We start from the raw sequence: 14,634 nt of genomic DNA on the forward strand, positions 1-14,634 counted from the left end.
ATATTAGTATGCACGTCTAGTGCAGGAACTCGTTGGTAGGGTTCTCACATGCAGATATCAATTCTATAATTAAAGGAGGAAGGAAATTGTACCTAAACAACATGGAGGGGAAGGAAAGAAAATTATGTTTAAATCTGTCTACATGTATTAGCACTCGAGACAATCACTTTGTTCCTATTTTGGTCATAAACTAATGAGCATTAGGGTTGTTTGATCAAGACAATATGGAATAGCTTGAGTAAGGTATGTAGAATGTGAAGGGTCATCCATTGTGCTAGCTATCTTAATGGAATAGTTAAGAATGAAGAAAGAAATCCATCAATGGATATTCATTCTAGTTAAAATTACAAAGCACATAATTACTCTTTGAATAACTTTACAGGGAGAGCACCAAGATTATATGTAACGCTAGATTTTGTTTTTTTGAAGAACTTTGTATATATTTTCTGTAAAAGAGTCAGAGTATTCTATTATTAATATATTTTTTGTCAATAAAAGGAATACAAAAATTATTGTTTTTATGGTTATTTAAAATGATTATGGCAAAAAGAATGATATTGTCATTTTAATATATATATATATATATATATATATATATATATATATATATATATATATATATATATATATATATATGTGTGTATGTATATTTCTGTGTGTGTGTCAAATAGTGAATAAGGCAAGATAACATGCTTATTACTTAGTTTACATCAAACATTTGCTTCAACTAAAGTTTGTTTTGCTTATATCTTATTTGTATATCCTATTATATCTAACCACCAAATCTGAATATAGCCCAATTGTTATCTAAAGTTATTTCCTAACTCATTTACACAATAATTATGTGTTTGTTTGTTTTATTTCTAGTATGATTATAGAAATGAAATAAGCAAGCACATATTATTTCTAAACATATTATAATGGTATATGATGAAAATATCAAAGCTTGGACATTCAGTCTTCAAGCCATGAGCATCAGAATGTGGTAGTAACTGTTAGTATGGTACTAACAGTAATTTGTAAACTTTAATGACTTCAGAGAATCTATGATAAAATGTGCAAGAATGAGGCTCTCTTTCTAGTATGGAAAATAAATAGGATTTCTCTAGAGGGTTGGGAAAAAAAAAAAAATCCTAATAAGAGAGAACATTAATTTTGTAAACTGTTCTTATACTTTCAAAACGTTTATCAAAAAAATTCTGACATGTTTCAAATACGCCTTATTACTGTGAAACTTAATTATGTGACAGACGCTCTGAAAAAAATCTAAGGGTTTTCTGTTTCTTATGATTAACATGTTTCTTGGTTGGCTTCTTAAATTTCTTTTTGCCCTAATTATCTACATGTTGTGCAGTAACCGTTTGTAAGATAGATCAGTAGCTTCACATGTAATTTGTCACTCTAAACATAATCAGTTTCTTCACATTTCAGTAGAAATCAAGGTTACAAAAGCCTCTAGATTTAACTCTTAGACCTTTTCATATATCTTACAACAAACCTTTTGACTTATATATATGTGGAATACCAAAGCTCTTATGAGCTAAAACCACAGCTTAATTAACTAGGATGGATCTTACATCAGAGACTTTTCATACAGACAAACACATTTTGAAGATTGCAAGCCAGGACAAACCCAAACCATATTCTATCTAACTAAATATCTAATAAGAACCCTGATTTCCAGGATTAAGTTAAGGTTTTCCAGGAGATTTTGGATCATGAGCTGGATTTGGTCTTGTTCCAGGGTAGTCCACTATATCCCTCAGCATTCTGCTCTCAGCAATCTCTTCCTTCATGTCATCCTCGCTATAACTTAACCCCATAACTGGATCCACCTGCAGGTTCAAAAGTATCACTACTATAACACTATATCACATTCACAAAACAAAAATTGATAATTAAGAGTTATCAGTTACTGATTTAATAACCCCATATGTATGACAGAAGGAAAAAACAGTCATATGATTTGGGTTATAATCTGTTTAGTTGGATTTTCTCAGTGAAACGAGAACTTGGAACTTGCTGCTGCTATGAACTTTTCCTTTTCATTTTTTCTCAAGATAAATTTCAACTAATTCAGACAAAAACGGTTTTTGTCATGCTGTTAGGGCACAAGAGACATGTTCCCTTAGAGGTTATTTGTCTTATATATCTTGATTTTTTTGGATTTTTGGAATATATGTGTCAGAAACATCTGTCAAGAGGGAGAGAAAGAGAAAAATAAAAAGAAAGAGAGAGAAAGAGGACCTTAGCCAGATGATCTTGCACTAAAGGATTCTTTTTCTCAATCATAGTGCTTCCTGTATAATTCACAATTTAACATGATGAATCAGATTAATATTCCAAATTTAATGCATTAAGACAACGAATAAAGGTCTGCATCAAACCCTTGAAACTTACTTGTTGCAGGAACTGCAGCAGCAAATACAACACATGAAAGAATCAGAAGAATAACAAGAAGCCTAGAGAGGGCTTTGTTCTCCATGATATCAGTATAGATATAGAAAGAGGGGAATATGATGAGTAATTGAGAGAAAGAGAAGAACAAGGCTTTGTGAGATGACCTAGGAGAAGGACCAAGAAGGTCCTTATATGGAGGACCATGGCTAGCACTCTTGAATAAAATATCAACCAAAGAATATAAATAACCCTTCCATTTGCATTTCAACAAAGATATGTGTACGAATACTTAAATACTTTTCTCTATTCCCTGGCTTTTGGCCACTCCAAACAATAGCTTTAATTTCTAATTTTTTTATCAAGATAAACTAAACAGGTACTTAGCTGTTACCACCATGAAAAAAAAAAAAAAAACTTCATTTCTTTCCTCTTTTATTGAAAAATGAAGCATTTTTAACAAAGGCAATGAAGCATATATTATAATATTGATTAACGTTTTATGATTATTTAAAATTCCTAACACTCCTTTGTCAGCCTTCATCAACTTTTATTCTTTACAAAATAATAATCAGAAACTTCATTTTCCTTTGTTATGCATATATGATTAGCATCATTAAGAATTCATTCCATAAATGCAAGGATGCTTTCATTAATATATATGTAATGATCAAAGGCATCAGTAATAACTGACATTGAGATTTTAATAACATGATGATTAATGCATAACATTAATCATTCTGATATCTATAATACACGTTCTGAAGCCTAAGATGGTTACAACTGTTTTACTAACGCGTTGGCAAAAGCTACTACATAATACAAGTTATTTTGCTTTGAACAATTATCAGCCAAAAGAGATCATTCCATATCAGACTTTGTCAAGAGTCATATTCAGTGGCACAAAGTCAGCTATGCGCATGATACACACAAATGCTTTTCACAACCACGCATGTTTATGAATGACACCCTAGTGTTTCTGGCATATATACCACCTACAACTGTTATTGGCAGAATGCACATACCATTTTGAGCACAAAATATCTATATTTTTCAGACGTTATGATCCCAATAAATTAAATATATCCAAGTTCATTATTTTGAACAACAGCTAACTCAGAAAAAACAAAGCCGTGAAACATAGGAAAGATTAATTAGGTAGAATCCCTGAAAGAGAATAAAACCCTGCATAATTGACTTCCCCACACTGCATAAACAATTTGGCCCAGACACCAAATCATCTTGTACTCGTTTCATTCCCACTTTAGCTAACTTTAACATGCTTATGATGGACAAGTTTTGCACATATAGCGCATGGAGAGAAGAAAAAAAGAAAAGACAATCGAAATTTGCTGGTTCTCATAAATGTTCCACGTCTACATCAGATTCTGTCGTTACATAATAACATTAATAAATGAAGGGTTTTAAATTTAGGAGGGTGCGAATGGGGTTATTATAAGGTTCAATAATTGGCAATTGTCAGAGTGACACGAAGGGGTTATGTATATATATATATATATATATTGCAATAAACAAAGTATCTTTAAGAAGTGCAGGTTCACCAAAAAAAAAAAAAAAACAATAGTGGTGTATAGAATGCAAGAAGTGCAATCTATTATCCCAGGTGTGAAGTGTTCCTTTTTGAAAAGATGGATGAGTGCGTTGGTAGGTAGGTGTTAAGCACCCTTGTGGGTATCATCATCTTGGGAAAACAGCACAGACATGGATTGTTGATCATGAAGGTATCATACATCAGTATCTACCATGAATATATATGAATGTGAGTCATTTCCTTCTCGTTTCAAGAATCTCGTTATTTTTGGGGTCTGATACCACCTCTTGAAAAACGGTGCACCCACACAAATAATATTACTCTCCAATCTGATAGTGGATTCTTTTCATTAAACTTTGATAACCTTTAAATACGTGCAAATTAAGCCTTGGACCAATTACAAATAATAAAAACCAACAATAAAATATCAACTTACCTACAAATAAAATCTCTTTATTCTATCATAAGATAATATTTTATCTACATAAACCAAAATCATAACTACCATTCTTATTTTATCTCTATCAAATCAAACCAAATATTACTAAACCCAAAATTAATAAAATAATAAATATTTAAAATTTAAGTTTATCTTTTAATTAATTTTAAATAATAATGTATTTACCATTCTCCGCTCAAAATATCTTTTATGTTATGTTATTGGGCCTACCCTCCCACCTTCCACTGCCCAATTTCTTTTCTCTCACCTATATCGTAAAATTCGAATTCATCTTTCCTGGAAACTTTCATTTTGTTTTGTTTCTTATCTTCACAAATTATTAGATATACTGGTTCTTATTCAATAACGTTAAAAAATTTATGTATCAAACGACAATCCACTGTGACCTTAAATTGTAAACATGGCACATTACGTCAGAGGAAGAAGACGAGGGATTTGAAAAGGGATGTGCCACACTGGAGTGTTGTATTGGACTTAACACATTAGAGAAAATTTAATCTCATTGAGTGATATGGATTATATTCAATCATTTTTTAAATTAGGGACCAAAATTGAATGAAGTTTTGATCAAGAAACGAAAAGATGGAAAAAAAAAGAAAAAAAACTTTTTGATATACTTAAATTTTTTACATTCATTTGATATTACTCTTATTTACTTTTGAGCAATGATACCATGACATACTCTTACATTCATTTTATATAGAGTATAAGGTTAAAATTGTCATATAAAAGTGTAAAATTTTGTATTTTTTTCAAAAAAGAAGAGTAAAAAGTAGGAAAAGGTAATGTCAAATGAAAGTAAAAAAGTTAAATGTGTGAAAGAATTATTTTTTCTTTACTTTTTACTCTCTTTTTTCTTGAAAAAATACAAAAATTTATATTTTTAGATCTATTTTATCCTTGTATTTTGTATTAAATGAATATAAAAATGTATCATAGTATTATTGCTCAAAGGAAAAAGAGTTTAATATGTTTAGTTTGTAAAAAATCGAAAGAAAGAGAGGAAGAGTAGTCACAACAATGGCTTGATATTAAAGGATGATGAATGTTTTAATTTGTAAATGATAAGAGTGATATTTATAATGGAAAAAGAGTATTTGTAATTAAAATAAATAAATAAATAAAGTGATGTGGATAAAAATTACCCCTATAAGTTATCATTTATTTTAATAGGAAGTATAAAACAAAAATTATTAAATATTCATATGTCATACTTTGATTAAAAAATTAGGACTTAAGGTGTGTTTAGATTGGCCGAATTGATTTTAATTTATGTGAATTTGTAAAATTGATTTTGAATGAAAGTGATTTCAAAGTCAAGTGACTTTTGTTCGGATTATATAAAATATAAACGTGGTTTTCATATTAAATGTTGTTTGGAAACTTGTTGATAAAATTGATTTTGAATGATAAAAAATTAAATATGAGAAAAGGAAAATTTCAAATCGATTTTGGTTGATAGAGAAGTTAAAATGGATGGCTTATCTCTAAACATGAATCTGTCATCTTTAAATTGATATTGAAACAATCTATTAACATGATTTTGATGATCTCATATGCATCAAAATTGATTATGGGTCTCTTCAACATGAAACCAAATAGGAACTTTATTACGTTTGCACATCCAAATCAAATGTTATGTGTAAATTTGGTTTCAGTGTCACAAATGAATTTGAGAATATTATGTGTGATTTATTATATTAATGTTGTGTTTGGATGGGGCAATAGATTAGTTCATTTATTTAGAAAATTTGAAAATTTTTGAGGTAAAATAACTTCATTAAATGATAAATCTAAAAGGAAATTGAAATTAAGGAATTTTAAAAAGTATTTCAAATAACTAAAATAAAAAAATTTTGAAATTCAAAAAAAAGAGAAGGAAATTGAAATTTCATAATTGTAGAATTTCTAATTGGTAAGGATGAAAACAATTCACGAGTCTAAAAAGTTGACTCATATCAATCTTAGTTCGAACTTGAGTTATCTCGACATCTATCTTGAGTTGACTCCACTCAATTATAAGTTAAGGAAGTATTGACTCGACATTCGACCAAAGTCGAATCGTCTCTATGTATGGCTAGAAAGGACTTGTTTCGACCTTTTGTCTAGTTGACTCAGTTTAACCTTTCGCCTAAGTCGATTCATCTCGATCCTTCGATTCGGGTCAATTGAGTCGAACTTTCGTCTTAAATGACTTGGTTCTACTTTTTGCTTGAACATACTAACTTGACCTTCGGTATAGACCTAATTGACTCGACTTACGACCAATGCCAAATCATCTTAAACTCCAATCAGGATTGATTTATCTCGACTTAACTTGACTTTCCGTCAAGCTCAACTTTTCTCAACCTTCGACTCAGAATAACTGGTCTTGACATTTGGTCTAGTCGACTCAGCTCAACTTTCCACCCAAATTAACTCAATTAATCTTTTGACTCCGATCTACTAAACTCAACCTTCGACCAAACTTGTATTTTTTTTTTTTATGTATGAAGGGCATGAAAACTTGATAACCATACTAATCCCAAAGCCTAATCACCCAAATTTGTACAATCTAAAAACACAAACAGCAAGCTAGAAGAAGGAAACTTGTATCATTTTGTTAAACCATGAAATCAGTCCTTGTATTATGGTAAATTTCTTTAAATAAATAGATATGAATGATGTAAGGCAGCCATAATAATGGTTTCTTTTTAAGGTTTTGATGTCACGCTACCTGTCATATTGATGGCAATGCAATATATGAGACTTTTGCATGTTAAAGGCTTAAAACCAGTAAGTATTTTCCTAATGCCTAATGCTCCCCAACAGCAAGTGGGTTGGTGGGTGGGTTTCAAGTTGCCTTTCCATACCAAAAATCTTCTTAATTTAATTATCACCTTTTCTGGGTTTCAATCCAAATGAGTTGTTGTTTTTGAAGCAAAAGATGTTAGCCAGTTTAGTTTCTTTGTACGATGTATTAATCTTATGATATTTCTTGTCAGTTGTTAGACATAATCATATCATGTTTAATTATTTACCCTAAAAAACATCTCCCATTTTAAAGTAACAAAAATAGAATTCCCCTTACTCATCATCACTTTCTAGTACAACTCTTTAATTAGGAAGGGACGAGGGTCCCTTTTAATTTTGCTTTGTACGAACTGTTTAATTTTATGAGCAATGCTGCTAGTTTCACCTTTCTTTAATAGCTTTGACAGGTTGAGGGATATAATTATTTTGTTTTTCTTATCCTATATCGTGGAAACTAGTTAAGAAAAAAAAAATGAGGTTTAACTAAATTGTAAGTACCTTTATTACTTTGGGAAATTTTTTTAATTAATTTTGTATTAAAAATTCTGTTTTAAAATTCTTTTTCTTTTTATTTTTTGTCGAAATATTTCGTTGTTTGATTTTATCGTCAAAATGTTCATGTGGACATTGTTTCTCATTCGCGTCTCTAATCATCAATCAATGTTTACATTACATAGTCATTGTTTCTGCCTTTACTTATCTAATTCATTGATTAATGTTATACTAAATGTACGATTAACAAGTATATTAATTATTATTTGTAATAACAAAAATATTGTTCATAGAAATTGAATTATTAAATACCAGTTGTTGAATATTCAGCTAGAAATGTTTAAAATTCAAGATAACAATTTAGTTGTAAAATTAACAAAATTAGAAAAAATAACTAACACTCTGAAGAACAAATTGAATTACTATAAAAAAAAAAAACATTAGAGAATTGATTTTATATATTTTATTTCAATTACCCAGTGTGTTAAAATAGTTTACTCTTATTTCCTTAGCTATTAAAATCAAATAGTAATTTAAAATTTAAATTAACCAGGCATACCCAATTTTCTAACTGTGACACCTTATTCTTTTTTATCTTTAATAGCAAACAATTTTTAATTTTAAAGTGTAAAATTGTTTTGTAGATAAGTATAATATAGATAACACATAATACATAAGAATAATTAGAATAACTTAATGGTCAAGATCAAATTAAAATTCAATGTAAATAGTTAAACTCACTTAATTTAAGCATATTGTTGAGATTATTAGATTTGGATTGTATTTGTGGAGAGTCACTCTTAATCAAAGGTCAATCAAAATTAGTTTAGACTAAAGATCAAGGTAAGTCGCTTTAGACTGAAAGTCGAGATAAGTTCATCCAAGACAAAAGTTGAGCAAAGTTAGTCATGGTCGAAGGTAAAGATAAATTGGTCTTACAAACAAATCATCTTGGACAAAAGGTTGAAATATGTTGGTCCAGACTGAAGATCAATATGAGTCAACTCTTTCGAACGTCGAGTCAAGTTAACATGAGTCAAAGGTCAAACTAATTCATCTCAGATCAAAGGTCGACTTGAGAAGGGTCGAGCCAAGTTGGTACAAGATGAAGGTCTAGCTTGGTCTAAAGGGTTGAAAGTCGAGACAATTTGGCTTAGTCTCATTATCGAGATGAATCAACTCGACCCATATTCGAGCTAAATCATCTTAGACAAAAGGTTGATACAAGTTGGTCCTAGTTAAAGTTCGAGCCGAGTTAGTCTAAGCCAAGGGTTGAGACGAATTAGGTCTAATCAAAAGTCTTTGATTGAGATGAGATGACCCTGACTGAAGGTCGAATCAAATTAGTCTGAGATGAAGGTCAAGCTAAGTAATGATGGACTGATGGCCGAGCTAAGTTAGCTTGGTCCGAAGGTTGAGACTTGTTAAGCTAAGTCGAAAGTCGAGAATTGTCGGTGCAAACCCAAAGTCAAATCAACTTAGCCCTAACTAAAGGTCGACATGAGTTAGCCTTAGTCGATGTCGAGTTGGTCTAGATTGAAGGTTGAGTCGAGTCAACACAAAGTGCAAGTCTAGACAAGTCAACCTAGGTTGAAGGTCAACATGAGTTAGCTTGGGCCTAATGTTGAGACGAGTATATCCAAGCCAAAGGTTGCCACGAGTCAACTTGGGCTAAAGGACAATACGACTCATCATAGGCCTATTGCCAGAGTGACTGCAATAGAATGGTTAGCGTGGGATAACAAACCAAGAATGGGGTGAATTGGTTTTCAATAAGAACGTGTGCCTATTAAAATTTTTGCTCAGTTTAAACTTACTAAGCAAATAATAATGATAAATAACAAGAGTAAGGTTGAGAGAAATTTGCACAAATGATTTTATCTTGGTTCAGATCTTACCAATCCTACGTCCAATCGCTTATCTCAAAACAAGATAAACAGTTCACTACTCACAAAATAATTACAAATTACATTAATACAGAAACAATTTATAAAAGTTTAGAAAAAACCTCTCTTGATACCACAAGAGATGAACCTGCACCTCCTTTGAGTCTTCACAAAGGATGAAACAATTCCTTCGAATACTTCACGATAAATGACTTTCTCTTCCGAACACTTCCTCAGATGCACTAAAGATGAACCAAATATTTCTTTGTCACCGTAGCAGCACTTCAACAGCTCCAAGACAAGAGTTTCTTTAGCCGAACAAGAGCACAAAATTCTCAAGAGTTTCTGAGTTCTAGAGCACAAGGGAAGAGTTATTTGTTGAAGGAAAATGAGAGCCTATTTATAGACTCAAGCAAAGACTCTTTTGTTCACCGTTTTCAGCCATTTAACACTTTTAATCGATTAACATACTTGTTAATCGATTAAAATGAATACAACGACTAGTTCAATGGCTAGAAAACTCCAACGGTCAACTTTAATCGATTAATCTACTTGTTAATTGATTAGTTAATCGATTAAAAGGTATTTTAATCGATTATTCCAGAGATAGTTTGAGTTTTCAGCTCTTACCATGATTAATCAATTAATACTAGGTTTAATTGATTAATACAGTGCGTTTTTTACCCTGAGCATCAATTTTGAAATTCAAAAGTACATGCAATCAAAACCACTAATGAACCTAAGTTCCAGACATTAAATTTCAATTATTACAAAAGCTTTTTATAATAATACAAGTCTTCAAAAGATCTTCTTGAATCTTGATTTCTCTTTACTTGATTTGGACATCATCAAAACTTTATCTTCATCCTTTTGCTAACACAAAGGTTGAGACAAGTAAGCCCACTATGAAGGTCGAGGTCAATTAGCTCAAGCCACGAGTCGAGACAACTTAATTCAGGTTTAAGGTAGAGACAAGTTGATCGGCTGATAGTCAAGCCAAGTCAGAAGGTCAAGGCAAGTTGACCCTGACGTAAATTCAAGACAACTCAAGTCAAGCCTAGAGTTAAAACAAGTTGGTCCTAAATAAAAATTGAGCTTGACCAGCTTTGGTCGAGAGTTGATAAGAGTTAGTCTAAACCAAAGGTTGATCCAAGTTTATTCATGTTGAAGGTTGACCCAAATTAATTTGGATCGAAAGTTGATCTGATTCGATCTGAATCGAAGGGTCGAGCAGAGTCAATTAGGATTGAAGAGTTGAGTCAAGTCGACTTAGATTGAAGAATCTAGTAGAATCATATCAAGTTGAAGTGTATATAGTCCAATCACATTTGGCCCGAAAAAACTATCTATTTTAACCTAATATTAATTCAAATATACTAATTCATAAATTGACCTTAATCCATAAATCTTTTATTACTATTTTAAAAATATTAACTTTTTTATTTTTATAAACTTTTTATTCTTTAACTTATATGGAAAAAAATCAAGTCTTTGGATTAACATATCTACTCATATTAAATTAAATGTTATTTATTTATTAATATTTATGATTTTGTCTACCAATAAATATTTTTTATGAAACATTTTCACTAGCATTTTAGACTATCCATAACCACCTTGTGAATTATTTTCACTTGTCTAATGTTTACCTTCCTTCCAAACCATTTTTTCGCCTAAAACATTTATTTACAACAAACAACGCTAAACCAAAAACTGTAATATAAAATAAAAACAAATTATTATAAAGTAATTCAAATAATATAATTATGTATGCAATTGAACTAAACTCAGCATGTACGAGGATAATTTAAATATACATCAATCAACTTACCTCATCTCTCTCCAATATTCTTTCCACTATAAGTCCAATCACAATTTAAAAGAAAAAAAATGAATAAGTGAATTGAAAATGATAAGATAAAAGTATTGATCATTGTCATCCCTTTAAGAAGAAAAAGTATCAAATGTAATATTTAAGCAAAAATAAAAAATATTTTAAACACGAGAAGTTATAATTAAAATTTAATTAAAAATGTGAAATTGATGAAGATTTACAAGAATTTAATTAAACCTAAAATTAAAACATATAAATTAGTTGAGGTATCAATAAAAATGCAGAAAGAGTAATTTACTAAAAGTAAGATATGTTTTTATAGTAAATATTCATACATAAGTTTGTTCTTCAAGTCACCCCAATGAGATTAATCCATAGGCCTAGAATTCATTTTAACGTTGCGTTAACTTCTTCATTCAACAAATTACTCTCCATAGCTTTGCTAAAAGTACAATGGTTTGAGATAGAACTCAATTTAGAATGCGTCTAGCACCAAGGCGATTCAGCTGCAATACTAAGGGCATTTCATCTTTTACACATTTGATGGAAGTGCAAGAGAAAAATCATGGGAGTGCAAAAAGAAATCCCCAATTTCCCAACTCTTAGACTTGGCCCAAATTCAATTTCTTAAATATCTTTCGCCCTTTGTATTTGTTAGGCTTACCCCAATTATATCACTTTTTCTTTTTATTTTAATTGGACTAAACGTTTTACGAGTGTTCTTCACTAATTTATGTCGGTACCTTTTAGAACGTGTAGAAATTTCTAATGCATTTCGTGATAAAAAGAAGCGAAATGTGATGAAATTATCACATTTCGGGAAAATATTATGTCGAAATATTTAAAACTTTACTATATTTTAGAAAACATTTCTTGGAGAAACTTAAAGAAAATTAGATATCAATTGCTTTTAATTGTTGTAGTATTCAATATATTTACTCTCATAGTAACAGAATTCATAAACTATTGTTTTCAGATTTTAAATTAGAAGTAATATTCTAGTCTTTGATATAAGTTTTCTCACGTTTAGGGATGACAAGAAAATCCGTATCCTGCTGCTGATAAAATTTACTTCGGATAGTTAATATCTGTAGATATTTACTATCCGTGGATTGTGGATAGCGGTATTTTAGTGTCTGCTTATAAATGGATCGGGTGTGGGTAATATACTATCCGTTTTCGCAGATATTCGCTACTCGTCAAAAATAAAAATAAAAATTTAATTTATATTTTATTAAGTTAAATTTAATTAAAATTAACATTAATTTATATTTTATAAAGGTTTAATTAAAATTAAATTTTAATTTATATTTCATTTAATTTATATTATATTTTATATATTTTTTGTAATTTTATTTTAATAATTTATAAAAATATATTTTTTAAATATTTACAGGTATTCGTGGATATCCACAGATTTTAAAGTACCCACAAAAATTTTTTAAACCAATATATGTGCGAATAACAGATTAGATAGCGGGTTAAATAACAAGTAAATTTTTTTGTCGAGTTGAATTGTGAATAGGTACTATTTGTGTCTAACCCAACCTATTACCACCTCTATTAATCTTATTGGTACTAAATTTCTCTATGTTTTGTTTAAAAAGAAAAGGAAAAAAAAAAAACCTAATAGTAATATCAAAACCTATCTACATAGATCATGGATTATTTGACATGATGTACTATAGATCATTCTATGTCATAATTAAGATGCTATAATGAATATTTATGTCAAGGTATGATGGTTGATGAGTGTATGCTATCTATCCTATTGTCGTGTCTAGGCCTAGAAAATAAACCGATTTGGCTTAACCAAACCGCAAAAACAAGAGTACAGAATTAAAGTGTAGGAAGGTAAATAAATTTAATGTGAAGTTGGTAAAATGCAGACACTTAGAACAGCATGTGCAATAAACAAAATCTGAAAAGATGGTGTGCTATAAAGACTCTTAAATCAAATAGATTAGGATCAGTAAATAAATGGAGTTAGGTCTGTGGGGGCATAGAATAGAAAATAAAATGAACAAGTTGACTTTTTTGGCTTATGTGGTACATTAATTAGTGCATTGATGTCTCTTTAGTACTGTGCCACCTATTTAAGCACAAACCTTTGTGCTCTCTCTCTCATCTTATTCAAGTGCTCTCCTTGTCATCCAATAACTTGGTGTGCTGTTCATCCTCTAAGATGCAGAGAAACCTCATGAAGCTGCTACTGCTGCTCGTTATCTTTTTCTACTTCTCATGTCTTTTTTCTGCCTCTGCTTTTCCTGTAACAAGTAAGATTTTCTTTGGATTTTTAACTCAATATTCTTCACTTTTCTTTTAGGTTTTCGTGTAAATTTTAAAATACATGATGAATTTGATTAATTTTTTTGGTTACAGGAACCTAACATTTGAAAGGTGCTGAAGAAGATGAATTTTGGGTCGTCCTTCTTTAACTAGGGTTAGTGTTTCTTACTTTGTAATCTCTCTCATCAGCTAAGAATATCTTCCTCTCATAACTGTTCTGGAGTTACTGATTATTGTCATTATTATCAGAGTTTATGCAGCTAATTAACTTAACTAGGGAATTTAAAAGAAATATTATAAAATATTACATAGTTTTTCTTTGTTTTGATGTGTTTTGAAGCAGGAGCATGTCCTTGGAAATGGTGATGAAGTGGTGGTTGATATGAAAGAAGAAGTTACAGAGAGAAGGGTTTATTTGGAAACTGAAGATTATGAAGGGACTGGAGCAAACAGAGATCATGATCCAAAATCTCCAGGAGGGGTTTAATCCCAAAAACTACTATATATTTTCATGAACTTAGTTGCATCCAGAAATGTATAAGAGAATTAATTAACTTACATATATTTGGCCTTTCTACTTGTATAATCAAATACGAATTATTTTGCTTTCTTTGTTCATAAATTTATGTTTCCTTGTTCAATGTGTCTGGTGGTCTATTATTCAAAAGTTATAACATGATTATGGTTACAGCCATAATATATATATATATATATATATATATATATATATATATATATATATATATATATATATATATATATATATATATATATATATATATATATGCAAAACAAGTATATTTTAATCTCCTCCTTCGTTGTCGTAATTGATCAAATGCTCATTACAATAGTTTAATACATTTTTTTTTCTCTTGTTTCTTATCTCTTCCTCCAACTATAAGATGACTGTTAATTTGAAGTATTGTTTAAA

At 30.1% G+C, this 14,634-nt stretch overlaps 2 protein-coding genes across 2 annotated transcripts; one reads left to right on the forward strand and one right to left on the reverse strand.

Moving 5' to 3' along the window:
* Positions 1-1,401: 1,401 nt before the first annotated feature.
* LOC106753875 lies at positions 1,402-2,781 on the reverse strand. Its single transcript, XM_014635741.2, has 3 exons — positions 2,401-2,781; positions 2,248-2,300; positions 1,402-1,835 (listed from the first exon to the last, which is right to left on the reverse strand). Exons 1-3 carry the CDS (start codon positions 2,483-2,485, stop codon positions 1,692-1,694), a joined length of 282 nt encoding a protein of 93 aa, XP_014491227.1. The 5' UTR covers positions 2,486-2,781; the 3' UTR covers positions 1,402-1,691.
* Positions 2,782-13,486: 10,705 nt separating this feature from the next.
* On the forward strand, positions 13,487-14,313 carry LOC106753724. The gene is made up of 2 exons (XM_014635577.2): positions 13,487-13,737; positions 14,047-14,313. Exons 1-2 carry the CDS (start codon positions 13,600-13,602, stop codon positions 14,188-14,190), a joined length of 282 nt encoding a protein of 93 aa, XP_014491063.1. The 5' UTR covers positions 13,487-13,599; the 3' UTR covers positions 14,191-14,313.
* The last annotated feature ends 321 nt before the right edge of the window (positions 14,314-14,634 follow it).

This window comes from Vigna radiata, unplaced genomic scaffold, assembly GCF_000741045.1.
Source record: "Vigna radiata var. radiata cultivar VC1973A unplaced genomic scaffold, Vradiata_ver6 scaffold_7, whole genome shotgun sequence".
Lineage (NCBI taxonomy): Eukaryota > Viridiplantae > Streptophyta > Magnoliopsida > Fabales > Fabaceae > Vigna > Vigna radiata.

What these genes read in the sequence shown, in the direction of transcription:
- LOC106753724 (XM_014635577.2), top strand. Translation starts at nt 13,600, where the DNA reads ATGCAGAGAAACCTCATGAAGCTGCTACTGCTGCTCGTTATCTTTTTC. An exon ending in AATATTCTTCACTTTTCTTT is followed by an intron (nt 13,738 to 14,046) that starts TAGGTTTTCGTG and finishes GTTTTGAAGCAG; the next exon opens with GAGCATGTCCTTGGAAATGG.
- LOC106753875 (XM_014635741.2), bottom strand. Translation starts at nt 2,485, where the DNA reads ATGGAGAACAAAGCCCTCTCTAGGCTTCTTGTTATTCTTCTGATTCTT. An exon ending in TGCTGCAGTTCCTGCAACAA is followed by an intron (nt 2,301 to 2,400) that starts GTAAGTTTCAAG and finishes TGAATTATACAG; the next exon opens with GAAGCACTATGATTGAGAAA. An exon ending in TGCAAGATCATCTGGCTAAG is followed by an intron (nt 1,836 to 2,247) that starts GTCCTCTTTCTC and finishes TTGAACCTGCAG; the next exon opens with GTGGATCCAGTTATGGGGTT.